General features: G+C 40.9%; 1 protein-coding gene across 1 annotated transcript in view; it reads left to right on the forward strand.

Annotated features, from left to right (window-relative positions):
- BNC2 (basonuclin 2) overlaps nucleotides 1–14213 on the forward strand; it is a 421518-nt gene that overhangs the window by 293954 nt on the left and 113351 nt on the right. The window contains exon 5 of the mRNA XM_028150712.2: nucleotides 3426–3661. Within this exon, the coding sequence (XP_028006513.1) occupies nucleotides 3426–3661 (236 nt within the window). The remainder of the gene's footprint in view (nucleotides 1–3425; nucleotides 3662–14213) is intronic.

Raw genomic sequence — 14213 nt, forward strand, 5'->3', positions numbered from 1 at the left:
CGGCCCTGATCACCTGCCAGGCCTAGGGACCCTACCTGTGCACGAATTTTGTGCACCGGGCCTCTAATAAAGTATAAAGCAGGTGACTATCATTTCCCCCTTCATGCCATTGAAAAAATTCTTGCCCTAACTTGCCTTCATCCCATTGAACCAACTCGTATTTCTAACCCTACTAAGATCCACATTCAGACATAGGAAGATCATGACATTTGGCAGAAGTCCAGTTTTCAGTTTATTGATATTAATGACACTTAAAAAATCATCACTTACTCTTTGTTCATCAATTAGACATCCCCAAAAGTTGTTGACAACTTGGTGACTCACTATGACCTGACAATTATAAAGCAGAAAATATTGATACATTCAAGAAATTTGACAGATCATTTTTGATGATATCTGCAAAGCTGGGCATTTTAATATTGTTCTAGCCTTCGTCTATGGCTTATCTTCTAGGTAATTGCTGCTTAAATTGCACTCTTAGGACTCTTTCCTTATCTGTTATTGAATTTTTAAAACCTATCCAGTTCACCCTTTTATCCTCCATAACGGAGCTCAATGTGGCCAGGTGCTTGTTTGTATAAATAAAGTTTTATTGGAACACAGACATGCCCATTAGTTTCAGTCTGATTTGCTTTAATAACTGCAGAGGTGATTAGTTAGGAAAGAGAATGTAAGGCCCATAAGAAGTAAAAATATTTACTATCTGGTCCTTTACAGAAAAAGTTATTGACCTGTGCTCTGTGTCTCTATGGCTTGTAACAGAATTCCTACTTCATGACATATGTCATACTTATGAAGAATCAGGTAATGTCCTTATAATACTCTCGCTCTCTGGTGTTCTCAAAAGTATATCTAGGGAAATGTTTTAGCCACACCTATTCCACCTGTGCTCTTTCAATTATCTGAACAACTAGAAGCCCAATGCACGATATTTGTGCAAAGGGCTCAGACCCTGCTGCCATGGTGGCTGCCTTGGCCCCCCGCCCGCCATGGCAGCTATCTCTGCCTCGACCCCCTGCCGCCGCAGCTTCGTCCTGAAGGTCGTCAGGAAGGACATCCAGTCTAATTAGCATATTACGCTTTTATTATTATAAATTTCTCTTTGTTTCTCTACCCTCAACAGGTTAGTCTTTATTTTTTAAAAACTGTCAGCCGTTTTTAAGGAGTGGAAGGAAGAGGGCTGATATAACAGCTTCCCACCTAGCCTTCGAACACATTGGTACACACACCTACATATACTTAGTGCATAAGTACAAGGTCCAAACACATGGACAAAAATCAGGATTTAGTGTCATTTAATTCCCCCTACTAAACCCTCTCGATTTCCTATTTGTTGTGGTATAAGCGGAGTATTTTGCGATGAAGTGATTGATCTGGGTCAGGAGGGTTGATGGAGGAGAATTGGAGAGCAGGTTTTCCCTGACATGGTCACTGGATTCTGGAAGCAGAGCAGCCACTCAGCAGAGTAGTGAAGCTGTTCTTGAAGAACGGGGATAATAATACTTCTTTCCTGCATTTTTGCAGGCTAAATGCCCTGTGGGGTGAGAGAAGTCTTCAATCCCTAGGCTTGCGAATCCCTTATCTTTCCCAGACGTTAAATTAATTTTTAAGGCTATTTATTCAAAGTTGACTCAACCACTAGAATAGGAAAGATCAGACAAATCAACTGCAAGAAATGAAGTATGAGAAAACCCGAACTCTTTGACAAAGTATTCCTGGGAGTAAATGTGTTGAATGAAGCCAGCGGGTAAATGATAAGGGCCTTTACACTATGGATGTAAGAAAGCAATTTATCAAGAGTACATGAACTCTCCAGTGACCACAAGTCAGGAGGAAACCAGAGTGGAGGAGGAGCCCTGAAAAACTACATTTCAAATAAGTAAAAAGCGTGTGTGTGTGCATACACTTTTAAGTACCTGCATTAATATGCAGAGATACTGGTATATTAAAATAAGTGTTACTCAGAGTGCACATGTACAATACAGTACAGCACATACCATTATGGGCTAAGGTGGAGGGAAGGGTGGGTGAGAAAGGCCAGGCATGGGTTTAGAACTTGCAGAAACGTTGGGTACTGTACTCTAAGGTATAGTTAGGATTTGAGCCTGGATGTTGTTATCTGAAAGCCACTGTCCTCACTCAAGAGATTAGATGACCATCTTTTCAGGCTCAGGTGTTTATCTGTTTTAATCCCCAGGAGGTCATATGTGTATAATTCTTACAGTTGATCTAATGCTTTTGTGTCCTCTTAAGGAGTTCAAAGCACCTCTCATTCATTATCTCATTAATCTTTGCAGCAGCATCTCTTTGAGCCCTGGATATAAGACAATGTTATCTTAATTATTCACTTTGAAGAAACTGAGGAAAAATATAATTATATTATTTGCAATAGGGTTCCCAGTCACTCAGATAAGGATGGGGACTGGAATGTATGATCTTATCTTGGCTTTAACATCTAGGGGAGGGAGATAATTTCTTAGATTTGAGGAGGAAAAGGCCTAATTGTTGAAATATTAATTTAATTAAAATATTTACTCTGAAAATGGTCATCCTTTGTTTTCTGTACTGAGGTAACACAGCTGAAATTCACGGAAATTCTCAAACTTTGATTATAGTCATTGTTTTCCATTTTCATTTGACACTAAACCCTGGTCAGAGCTGTTTAAAAGATGACTAAATTATGGCTTGAATGTATTTTTTTTCTTTGTTTTCGTTTCTCCTGGATAGCTTTTATAGAATATGCCAGTGAACACTAAACTAAATCTCACAGGTGAACAGCAAGAGGTAAAATTGGGAGACCTAAGTCTCTGGATAATCTCCCTTTGCTAGTAATTTAACTTGAGAGCCCTACACTGATGTCAGCTTTCGTTATTATTCCTTTTAAATTAGGCCTTTTAGGCCCCTGTATTCTGAAGAACGTGCTTCTCTTCCTCTTTAAACCATTCAGGTTTTATAAGGGGTGGAATTTATTTTTTTTTAAAGTGATATTGGTTGAGCCTGTTCTTAGGACATAAGGTGAAAGTTGTTTGTTTTTTCTTTGGTGGGGGAAGGGAGGACACCATGATAACTTGGGCTGCACCATAATTCAATTAGCAAATTAATTAGTCTGGTTTGTAGAGTCAGCCACAGTCATTTAGAAACATCCTCAGTGGCTCTCTTTTCTTTCTGAAAGTTGAATACGTTTTGTATTTTCTTGCTGTCTTTTGCAGTCTGCAATTTATAAACAAAACGGGGAGGAGGTGGGAAGAGAACTATTTACTTTGCAAACTCTTGCCTAAAAAGACTCATGTGGTTTTCCTGTGGTGACCTGCAGCCTTGGAAATGGAGCCCTGATAACTTCCAGTAACTTGTTTCTGCTTTGTCTGTCCTCTCCCTTTGTCTCTTTATCCCCATCCTCCTCCGGAACCTCGGTGGGACCGCCACAGCCTTGGATAAGCTCAGCACCCAGCACCTGTACCACCCCACGCAAGTGGAGATTGTGCAGTCCAACGTGGTGTTTGACATCAGCAGCCTGATGCTCTACGGGACACAAGCGGTGCCCGTGCGGCTAAAGATCCTGCTGGACCGGCTCTTCAGTGTCCTGAAGCAGGAGGAGGTGCTACACATCCTGCACGGCCTGGGCTGGACGCTACGGGACTACGTTCGGGGGTACATCCTTCAGGTAGGGGGAGGACATTGAAGCTGGTGTCTGTGGCCAGCTCTAGGAGGGGTTGGGTGAAAGCCCTTGGCAAGCAAACCTGGTCTCCTTCCTGCCTCTCGCAGTCCCAGGCAGGCACACCCTCTCCTGGTTAAAACGGTGCTTTTGGCAGGCTTGTGGGGGGGAACTGGAAAGAAGGAGTGATGTCCCCGCGGGCTGACATCAGGCTTCAGGGGTGTATGTGAGGAAGGAAACAGTGGCCTGTTGCCTAGTGTTGCTTTGTTGGCCTCTTTTTGAATCCAGCTCTCTCTCCCTGCACCATGAGCGCCCTGGCTTCTCCAGGAGGTCTTGCTGTAGCCCTACTCCAGGGGAGGGCTCTTTGAGGTGGGTGATGCCTGTGTGGAAATCTGAGATTACATTTCATCTGGGTTTAGTCAGGCTTGTTCTCACCCTTAATTTGTAGGTTTGGTGTTTTGTTGGTTGTCTGTGCACCCTAACTAATTATTGCTTCTTCGTCCAAATCAAAGGAAGAACTGTAATGTCTATAAATTCCCCGCTTTTGTAACCAGTCAACCTTCACACTCCAAAACATGCGGGCATGCTTATAGATTTGGCCTTCATAGCACCTGCTCTTCCTGCCCGAACCCCCTCTTTGTGTCAGGAGGTCTTAAAGCTCTTCTGGGAGGCCCACAGCCTCCGCTCCCTTCCCCCGCAGCCTCCCTGCCCCCTTTCATCATATTTTGCAGCATGTTATGAGTGGTTTTGCATTGTGTACTTTGCCTCTGAAATGTTTTTTATGGCCATCTGTCTTCCTACGACCCTTGAAGGGTAAATGGTTGAAAACAGCATGTTGGGAGACCCCAGGACCCAAAAAGACTGTGTGGATGATGAAGAAGTTCTCCCTCCTGCCAGAGGAAAGCATAGTGGAAAAGGTAGACTCTGAAGTGATTTTTGAAATTTCCTACGGGGGTAATACCAGGAGAATTGAGCCCTTCAAAAAGAATTGCTTTTGGCTCTGCCAGCCTGTTTATTCCCTGAGTTACCTTGTGTTGTGCGCAAGGCCTTGGCTGCCAGCTTGGTATGTGAGGAGTTGGGGCCCTCCCGCAAGTCTTCCCTTGCTGTAACCTGGCATCAAAACACACATTCCTGTCATTCTCCTGTGTGGTCCCCCCAGGTGTTAGCCAGGGCAGGAGAGCAGGGGAGGGGTGATGAGTGAGCGAAGAGAAAGAGGGGAAGTGGGATAATCTTTCTGCGCCCAGGACTGCTGTAGGAGGCAGAGAATCGTATTTTTTCGTTCAGTGAGATGTTAACTTGGAAGGCGCAGAAAATGTGGCCTTCTGAAGATGAGATGACGATGCTAATAGGAGTAATTATATATTACATTTTTAGTGTACAGAAGACTTTCACAAGCATTCTCTCATTTGCCTCAGGATGGGGACATTTCAATGGGGTGAGGGGAAAGTTAAGTCCTGGGTGGTCAGGGGAACTGAGGGGGTGCAAGGTCCAGGAGGAAGGGCCAGGAAAAGCAAAGCATGGGGCCAGTTTAAGGGTCCCCGATTATGCTGCCTCAAGACACATCCGGGCCAAGTCTTTCTGCAGACGTTTCCACAACATGATTATGAATGTCCATTTTGGATTGATTCTCTCCTACAACAGGGGTGGGGAACCTTTTTCTGCCAAAGGCCATATGGATGTTTATAACATCATTCGCGGGCCATCCAAAATTATCAACTTAAAACTTAGGCTGCTGTATTTGGTCAGGCATTTAATTAACTCACCCCTAATGCCTTGGCAGGGCCAGACCCAGTGATTTCAAGAGCCTTCTACAACCCTTGGGCCCGACATTCCCTGCGCCTTTCCTACATGAAAGAACAAACCTCTTGCAAATGTCTGAATGGAACTGTTAGCTAGGTTCAGCACCTTTTCCTTTACTTACTGAAGTATTTTGCCCCAATCTAGTATTATCCTTGTTGCCTCCACTTCGATGCTTGCTAGTTTGATCATCAATGCTGTATTTCAGTTCTACATGTGCATGGTATCTCTCTGTCCAAACAAATAGATATTTGCATGACTGTGATTCTTTGCCATCTTAACAACCCAGCTTACTGCAGCACTTGATTGTCAGTAAATACCGAACCTTTTGGATGTTCTGTGGTGTGGTCCTAATGTTCTGCCTTGACTGGTGCCTATTTTTTGCTTTACTTGAAATTATTAGAGATGTTAATCCCCCCCCCCCAAAAAAAAAACAACAAACAAAATTTCAACATAGCTGTAAGGCAAGAATAGAAAACATACTCCATATTTCATTTCTGTATGAGGGCTCAGGTTTTAAAGATACAAAATTTCAAGAGAAATTAATGTGAGAAAAAAATTCACCAAAACCACAAACTAACCATTTATAAAATCTCTTATTGTTGAGGTCAAATATTGCATATAAAGAACACTGTCATTTTCTGTTATACTTAAATTATTATTAATTTTCATTAAATTTAATATGCATTTTGACAAAGTCTCAAATTTAATATATTTCTCCATTCAGAGTCTAGAATTGACATTTTGAGAAAATCATAGATGATTTTTACATTAGAGGAACACTAGGTTTAGTTTCTGTCTTGTTTATTGATAGAATTGATATAATATAGATTTTATTTAAATGATGCTTTTTGTTATTCAGCATTTATTATCTACATACTCCTTGGAGAAAACAGTTCTTGGTTTAGAAAAAAGCAAGAAGTCAGAGAACACAAAACTATTATCACTTGTGTAATGAGAAAATGCTCATTTAAAAAATAATAAAACAAATCCCCCAAAACAAGAGCTAGACTATAGAAATAAACCCTTTTTCTCTAAAGCAATATTATTTGACTATTGGTCAATATTTTAAAATCATATGTAGTAATGATAAAGCATGCACAAATGCCTTATAGCAGGCGTCCTCAAACTACGGCCCGCGGGCCACATGCGGGTGTTTTTGCCGTTTTGTTTTTTAACTTCAAAATAAGATATGTGCAGTGTACATAGGAATTTGTTCATAGTTTTTTTTAAACTATAGTCCGGCCCTCCAACGGTCTGAGGGACAGTGAACTGGCCCCCTGTTTAAAAAGTTTGAGGACCCCTGCCTTAGAATATAATTATATATAACATTTTTGTACAAGTAGACTATAAAATGTGCATCCATAGGTTGTGGAACCCTATAATGCACTATTAGTGTACAAGTCATTTTATCTGGCTAAAACTCAATTGTCTTGTAGCCCTCAAGGCATCAATTTTAGCATTATTGCTCTCAACAACAGTATATTGAATATTATGTCAGTTAAAGGAGAATAATTATCAAGTCAAGTTAGGGTGGCTGTTAGTCTTACCACATATTGACTTGGTTAGCAGTTGGCTATAGATTGTGTTACTGGGAAAATGAAGATGTACGGGGAGTTGAACTGGGCCCAAACCTCCATCCCTAATTTATACACAGCTACTCCTGGTTTCAGAGTGGTTTTGAATGTGGAATAATAGCATGTGTCTAATTGGATTTTGAATTTTTGGTGTTGGATGTGGGGGGAAAGAGGATCATGCCATTCACAGTATCATTTGCAAGCATGTATGAAATGGTTATTTAAAGAAAGAGGGGGATGGTAGTGATGCCACAGATTCATTTAAAAGACTAGCAATACCTTTGAAGAATTCTGTACTGTTTTGATAAAAATTACTGTTCATTTATGTGATTATCTATGTAACTCATTAGCTAGCCAGCTGGGTGTAAAGTGCATAGTATATCTTGGACAACAGTGATTTAAGATTCTAGGAATATCTTAAAGGTAAACAGTCCAGTATTCTCCCGTGTACCAATTAAACTATTCATTATTAAAGTACAGAAAAAAAATGAGATAAATTTGAAGTATTTTTCTACAAAGTAGCAATAAAAGGAAATATGCAATTAGATGCTAAAATCTAAATATAAAGGGAAATATTTTTTTTTTCTTCTGCTAAGGACTAATTCTTATTTCAAGTCTGTATTTCAGTGATTTCCCCTGTCTTTGGCCTAGGATATAAAAATATAGGTGATTATCATTGTTGAATGTAACCATTTAAAAATCAGGTTTTCACAGTCTCTGTTCAGTTTGAATTTGTAACTGACTTGCCTGGGCTCAGACACCAGCCTATCCTGTGGAAATCTCCTTTGCAAATGAGTCCTGCCAGAATTCAGGGAACCATGTCAGACACTCTGAATAATTAGCTGAGGCGTCAGGCCTTGCGAGAGAATGAATAGTGATGCACGTTTCAAATCACCTGTGTCTTGAAACAATCAGAACTAATAGAACAATCAGCACTTTAGAAGAACATGTCCCAGAGTATTGGGGATGGTTTGAGGGGGAAGCATTAGTCTTCTGGAGATTTGAGATTCAACTTTAGATTTGGGAGGAAGTACACTCTTGCTCCTTCTCTTAGAGCCTCTTGATAACATTAGCATAATAAGGGCTCTGGGGTGTTATGGAATAAGTGGTTTGTGAGAGTAGGTAAGAAGCTTCCACCAGCCTTTCCCACTGAGTAGCCTTTTTCTGTCCAGCTCATAAGAAGTCTTCAATTCCCAAACACACTCAGCTCTTCTTCAACTTGGCCTGTTTGTGAGCACAGTTTCTTCGGCCTGGATTCCCCTAGTTCTCTCTCTGTGTGGGCAATTTCTTGTCTGTTAGGGGTCAGCCCCACTTTTTCCCAGAGACCTATTCTGTGCAGCTTAACCAATGCAGGTCTTCTCCAGTGTGGCTCTGTTTGAGGATTCAGTTTCCCTTAAGCTCTAATCCAAATTAAAATTAATCAATTAAATCAACTGTTAAAATGTTTGTTTTTCCTCCTGCTTCCTCACTAGGGAACACTGTAAAGGCAGGGTACTCAATAACTATCTGTTAAATGACTGGGAAAAGAAACCTGCTTAACCTGGCATAGCTTGATATTTCACCATGGAACTCGCGGGATATATTCAGTAACTTCATTTGGTCCAAGGGCCCTTCATCTTCCTTCAGGCTTCCTGGGGACTAAATTCTGTGACCACAGCTGGGTTGGTGAAAGCATTAAGAAGAGAATCAAGAAGTCTAGAGGTCTGTATAGAATAAGTGTTTTGTGGTAGAAAAACATCAATATTAAGCAAACACTTGGATCTAAACAGCCCTTTGTGCAGCAAGTTCCCATATTAGTTAGCTTTTTGAGTTCCCAGTGAATTAGCATTTCAAGTAGTTGAAGCTCAAAGAGGTTAGATAAGCGACTTTTCTATGATCACAGAAGCTGTAAATTGGCACAGCTGATGCACTGTAAGCTTCCTGAGGAAGAGAACCTCTTGGCACCCAGCTGGGCACATAGTAGGGCTTACCAAATGTTGAGGGAGGAAATTTTGAAATCTGATTTTAACTCTGACCCTATGGGCACTGTTTGGATGGTTTTTGTTTTTTTTGTGTGTGTTTTTGAGACTCCCAAGCTGTCTTTCCAGAACTAGAATATTGTAGCATGAAGTGGTATGGTTTGGGAAACAGAGAAGGTCCGAGAAACCTGAACTGACAGACTAGGTTAAGATCGCTCTTGTATTTGGTGGATCATAACTGCCTAACCATAGACAACATTAGGTGAAATTGGTTCTCCTTTTATGATATTTTTTTCTCAGCTATTTTTAAGTATTCCATCTTGTGTCTGGTTACCTTTGCTATTTCATGACCAAAACCTTTTCTCTAGATCTGATGTTTATCATTAATGCTTCATTGTGAATTTTGCTCTTTGACTTACCTTTTCAGTCAGGGATCCATGCCTTTTGTAATTAAGTGTAAAAAAGGGGGAGGGGTGTTTTTTCATTTTATTTTTGGCCGAATTAATAAGATTTCAACTGTATCATGTGTAGGGGGTGGAACAGAGATGAAATAGCTCTTTTCTGGGCCCATAAAAGGATATCGAGTTGAATGGGAAAGGAGGAACTAGATACTGATGAGAAGATTGGGCTAAAGTCCCAGTTCTGCCACTGATTACTTATGTGAATATGGAAAAGTTTGCCATTCTCAGCCATAGTTTCTCCATCTTTAAAATTGCGATAACTCCTTATACCGCTCTTGCTTTTGAGTGGCAAAGGATGAAGTGATGTAGATGAAAGCATGTTGTAAACTCTTACTCAAGAGGGTATTTTTCACTTACATCTATGCATAAACCTAACTCTGACCAGTTACTGCAGGGAAATACTATGTGCCAGACCTGTTTCTCTGCAGATGTCAAATACTTAGAAAAAGATAGGAAACCCATTGTAGGCTTTAGTTAATATCATTGGAATAAATGCTAGTTGTTTCAGTAAGTGAACCCTGAAATGCTAGTGGCCTGACACAATAGGAGTTTGTTTCTCCCTCTCATCAAGACCAGTCAGCATTTCTGGGTGGTGAGTGCTTTCCTCTTAGAGTGGATTTGAGGAGAGGTCATTTTATGGCCCCTGCCATTTTATGGCTCTTCCATTCTCTGGAGCCTCAGCTTCCGCATCCAGGTGGCATTCCTGGGAGAGGTGAAGGTCTTTGTGGGAGGTTTTCATGGACCTGGCCGGAAAGGAGAGTGACTTCTCCCCACATGTCACTGATCCGAGCTTGTCTTTAAATGGAGCCAGCTGACTGAGGGGGACTAGGACATGTAGTGCCAGGCTGAGCAGCCGCTCCCAGCTCTATCTGTGCAGCATAGAGGATGAGTACAGGTCAGGGCCTCACTCGGGTGTGGTGGTATAGCCATCATTCTGCTTATTTTTAATACAGTTGGACCAGGAAGGCTTAGAGCAGCAGATTAGAGTGGTAAAGGTAAGTTAATGGGTTTGAATCCTGGCTCCAGTTCTTACTAGATATGTGAAAATAGGGTCTGTATCCCTTAACCTATATGCCCATAAAGTATTTAGTAGTGTCACTTGTCTGAGTATCCAGTAAATGTTAACTATCAATGTTTATGGTGATGACGAAAAACATGATGATGACATTAACTGTTTTGCCAACATGGCCATTTTAGACCTTTGTGTATAAAGCAGCCTTAAATCCTGATGTTTTATATTTCACCTTGTCTCTTAGAACAGAGTGCTTCCCAACCAGGCAGGCCAAAGGGTATCTACTGTTCAATTGTAAATAAAGAATATATTTGTGCATATATGCATATACATATGAATGCAAACAAACACATACATAGTACATGCTTAATTACATATAATCAGCAGGAGGGCATAGTGACAAAGATTTTGGACTTTGGAGTGGGACAGACTGGGGTATGAATCCTAGTTTCACTTTTTGATAGCTCTGTTACCTATGATAGGTCATTTTACATGTTTGAACCTGAGTTTCTTCATCTATAAATGTTAAATGAAATATTTATAAAGTATTTAGTGCTGTAACTAGTCCATAGGACTCTCATTAGTATTAACCAATATTACATTGTGAGTGAATATGCATGTGTGTTATTTTTTTAGTTTTGACTCACTCCATATATGACTATCATTTTATTACCCTCTATTTCAATAACTCTTCTAATACTTTTCCAAGCACCTGACATAGAATGAATGAGTACTTGATGAATTTATTAAACTTATTAGAGCATCTCAGCTTTCACCCATTGTATAAAATAAAATTATTTAAAATAGGCACCCTTTAAAAAATGTTTTATTGATTTCAGAGAGAGGAAGGGAGAGGGAGAGCGAGATAGAAACATCAATGATGAGAGAGAATCATTGATCAATCAGCTGCCTCCTGCATTTCCCCCATAGAGGATCAGCCACAACCTGGATATGTGCCCTGATCGGGAATCGAACCAGGACTTCCTGATTCATGAGTGGCCGCTCAACCAAGGAGCCACACTGGCCAGGCTAGGCATCCTTTTTATGGGTATTATCTGACCTCACAGATTTTTAGGAAATTCCAGAGCAGAGTCGGATAGTCCTTGAAATAGCAAAATTGATTACCTTGTGCTGAGTACACGAAAGAAGATTTCCCAGGAAACCCTCACTCAAATGGACAAAGTAGCTACAAACAAATCATTCAAGTTGTATGATCAAAGTGATAAAAATGCACAGATGACCATAGCGTTGATGTAAAAGAGGGATTATTGGACTCAAGTAAATACTGCATTATCACCACCATGATGTGAAGTGTCTTTGCATCGTGTCCTTTTCATGTCAACAACATGTGCATCTTTTTCAGAAGAGAAGGATCACAGGTGTGAGTGGTCAAGATCCCCCTGTCTTTGTCAGGGATATACAAAAGGATGATGATCCAGGGCAGTGTGCTGTATTTAGAGTGTCTGCTTTTCAGAGTGCTTGGACCACTATAGAAATCATCCCAGCAATCCTCCCAACCTCCCTATTAGAGAGATATTTTCAGAGACTGTTATCCCCAGTTTTAAAGTTATCGTGGCTGAAGGCCTCAGGCAGGGTCAAAGCTGGAAGTGGAATATAGGGGTTTTGAGTCCCTTGCCAAAGCTGTAACTATTTGAACAGCAATGAAAACAAACATCTTATATCCAAGGACATAGCTTGCTGTTTTGTGCCCAGAGTTCAAGTAAAAGTATTCCTCACTTTACCCTTTCAAGGTAGAAATAGATAGCTCACCAAATTCCAGGGTGGAATGCAGTGACTACTAGAATAGGATTTGTGTCTATGGGACACAGAGAGAGGGTTTTATTTTTCCCGAGAGGAGCAGAACTGAGCCCACAGCTCTCTGGCCATTCGCCATTTGATTAAAACCAGTTCAGATGTACTTGAAATGGATATTCTCTGTGATGGCGCTGGTTAAACCGTGTCATCTCCAGAGCAACACTCCAACATACTCCTTGTTGAATTTAGAGTGGAGATCTCCTGAGCCTTGGGTTTAGACCTCAATTCTACCACCAATTAGCTCTCTAGCCTTGCAAAAAGTACATAATTTCTGTGAGCCTCATTTTCCTAATGATACATACCTTCTTAGTGGAGTTTTGAGGATAAAGGGAACTAATTTCATAGACGAGCTTAGTAAACCTTAATTCCTTAAGTAGAACAATTTTCCGGTCCCCACCCACCACAATCCCTAAGATTCTAGAGCAGCAAAAGCTTTGTGATTTTCTGTTTGTGTATATGTATATTATATTTGAGCCGCAGTGTCCTCTTCTAATATCCTCCCCCACTTTGATAGAAGGAGTAGGTTGAAGATGAGTGGGGCTTGCGCAGGAACTGGAGTCTGTTATGACTGTAGCAAAGAATCTTGGGAGCCTCTCAAGATCCAGCCCTAGTCTACCATCTGTTTCTTTTGAGTGGCCTGCATTTCAAATACTCGTATGTGAAATCATGAAGGGCTGTGAAAAGTAGAAAGTAAGATGAGGATATGTGTGGGTTTCTGGAAGCTTTTGCTAAATCCATACAGGTGGGACAAACATAAATAAAGATTCCTTTTTTTGATTTATATACAATAGCCATAAAAATAATGGTAGCAGCAATTGGGAAATGGAACGCAGGCCAATACATTCTGCTAGTAGAATGTAAGTGACCACTGCCAAATTGAATTACTCCAGGAAGACCTGTTGAAAGAGGAGATTCTTAAGGAAGAAGAAAGATATTGTTACACAGTAGAAAGGATGGAACAAACATTTTTCTGAACAGAAAGAATGCTGTGTTGGGAAGAGGTGTGAACATGTTTATGGGGGAGAGTTGCATTGCAGTTAGGTGAGTAGCATTGAACTGTAGTGTTGGTGAGTGTGGGGAAGCCAGGCCTGGGCCCATCGATCTGAAGTCCTTTTTGATTCCCCTGGTTTTTGTATCTCCATTCCTTTCTAAGGGGTGTGACTAGTGATTCTGAGGGTCACTCACAAACCTGGCATTTGTTGCTAATAACCTTCAAACTTAAAAATGCAGCCCAGCCGGTGTTGCTCAGTGGTTGAGCATTGACCTATGAACTGAGAGGTCACTGGTTCAATTCCTGGTCAGGGCACGTGCCAGGGTTGTGCGTTTGATCCCCAGTGGGGGGTGTGCAGGAGGAAGCCGATCAATGTTTCTCTCTCATCATTGATGTTTCTACCTCTCTTTCCCTCTCCCTTTCTCTCTCTAAAATTAATAAAACATATATATTTTTAAAAACGCATATCACTGGCCAGTGACTTCATGAACAATTGTTTTAGAAACCTACCCCTGAATGAGGCCCATTGCTGTCTAGGAAGTGTTTTCATTTATTGGTGGCAATTCAGTGACCTGTTGTGTCCTTCCTCTCTCTCTCTCTCTCTCTCTCTCTCTCTCTCTCTCTCTCTCTCTCTCTCTGTCTCTCTCTCTCTCTCTCTCTCTCTCTCTCTCTCTCTCTCTCTCTCTCTATTTGTCACTTTCTTTCTCAGTTAAGGTGGACTTGGGATGGGGGACTTGGAGAGTAGCTTGGACAGTTATAGTTTTGCATTTCAACAGTAGAATATCTTGTAGTGACTACAATAGACCATAATATGTAAAACCGCAAAATAAGAAAATGAGATGTTGGTTGGCCTGCATTTTCATCTTCAGGTTACTGTGTAATTCTTACCTACAGCCACCAGGAGAGCATTTTTCAGAGACTTTGAGAACTGAAGGTCCTTTCTGTAAGGA

Source organism: Eptesicus fuscus, chromosome 15 (genome assembly GCF_027574615.1).
Source record: "Eptesicus fuscus isolate TK198812 chromosome 15, DD_ASM_mEF_20220401, whole genome shotgun sequence".
In the NCBI taxonomy this organism is placed as follows: Eukaryota; Metazoa; Chordata; class Mammalia; order Chiroptera; family Vespertilionidae; genus Eptesicus; species Eptesicus fuscus.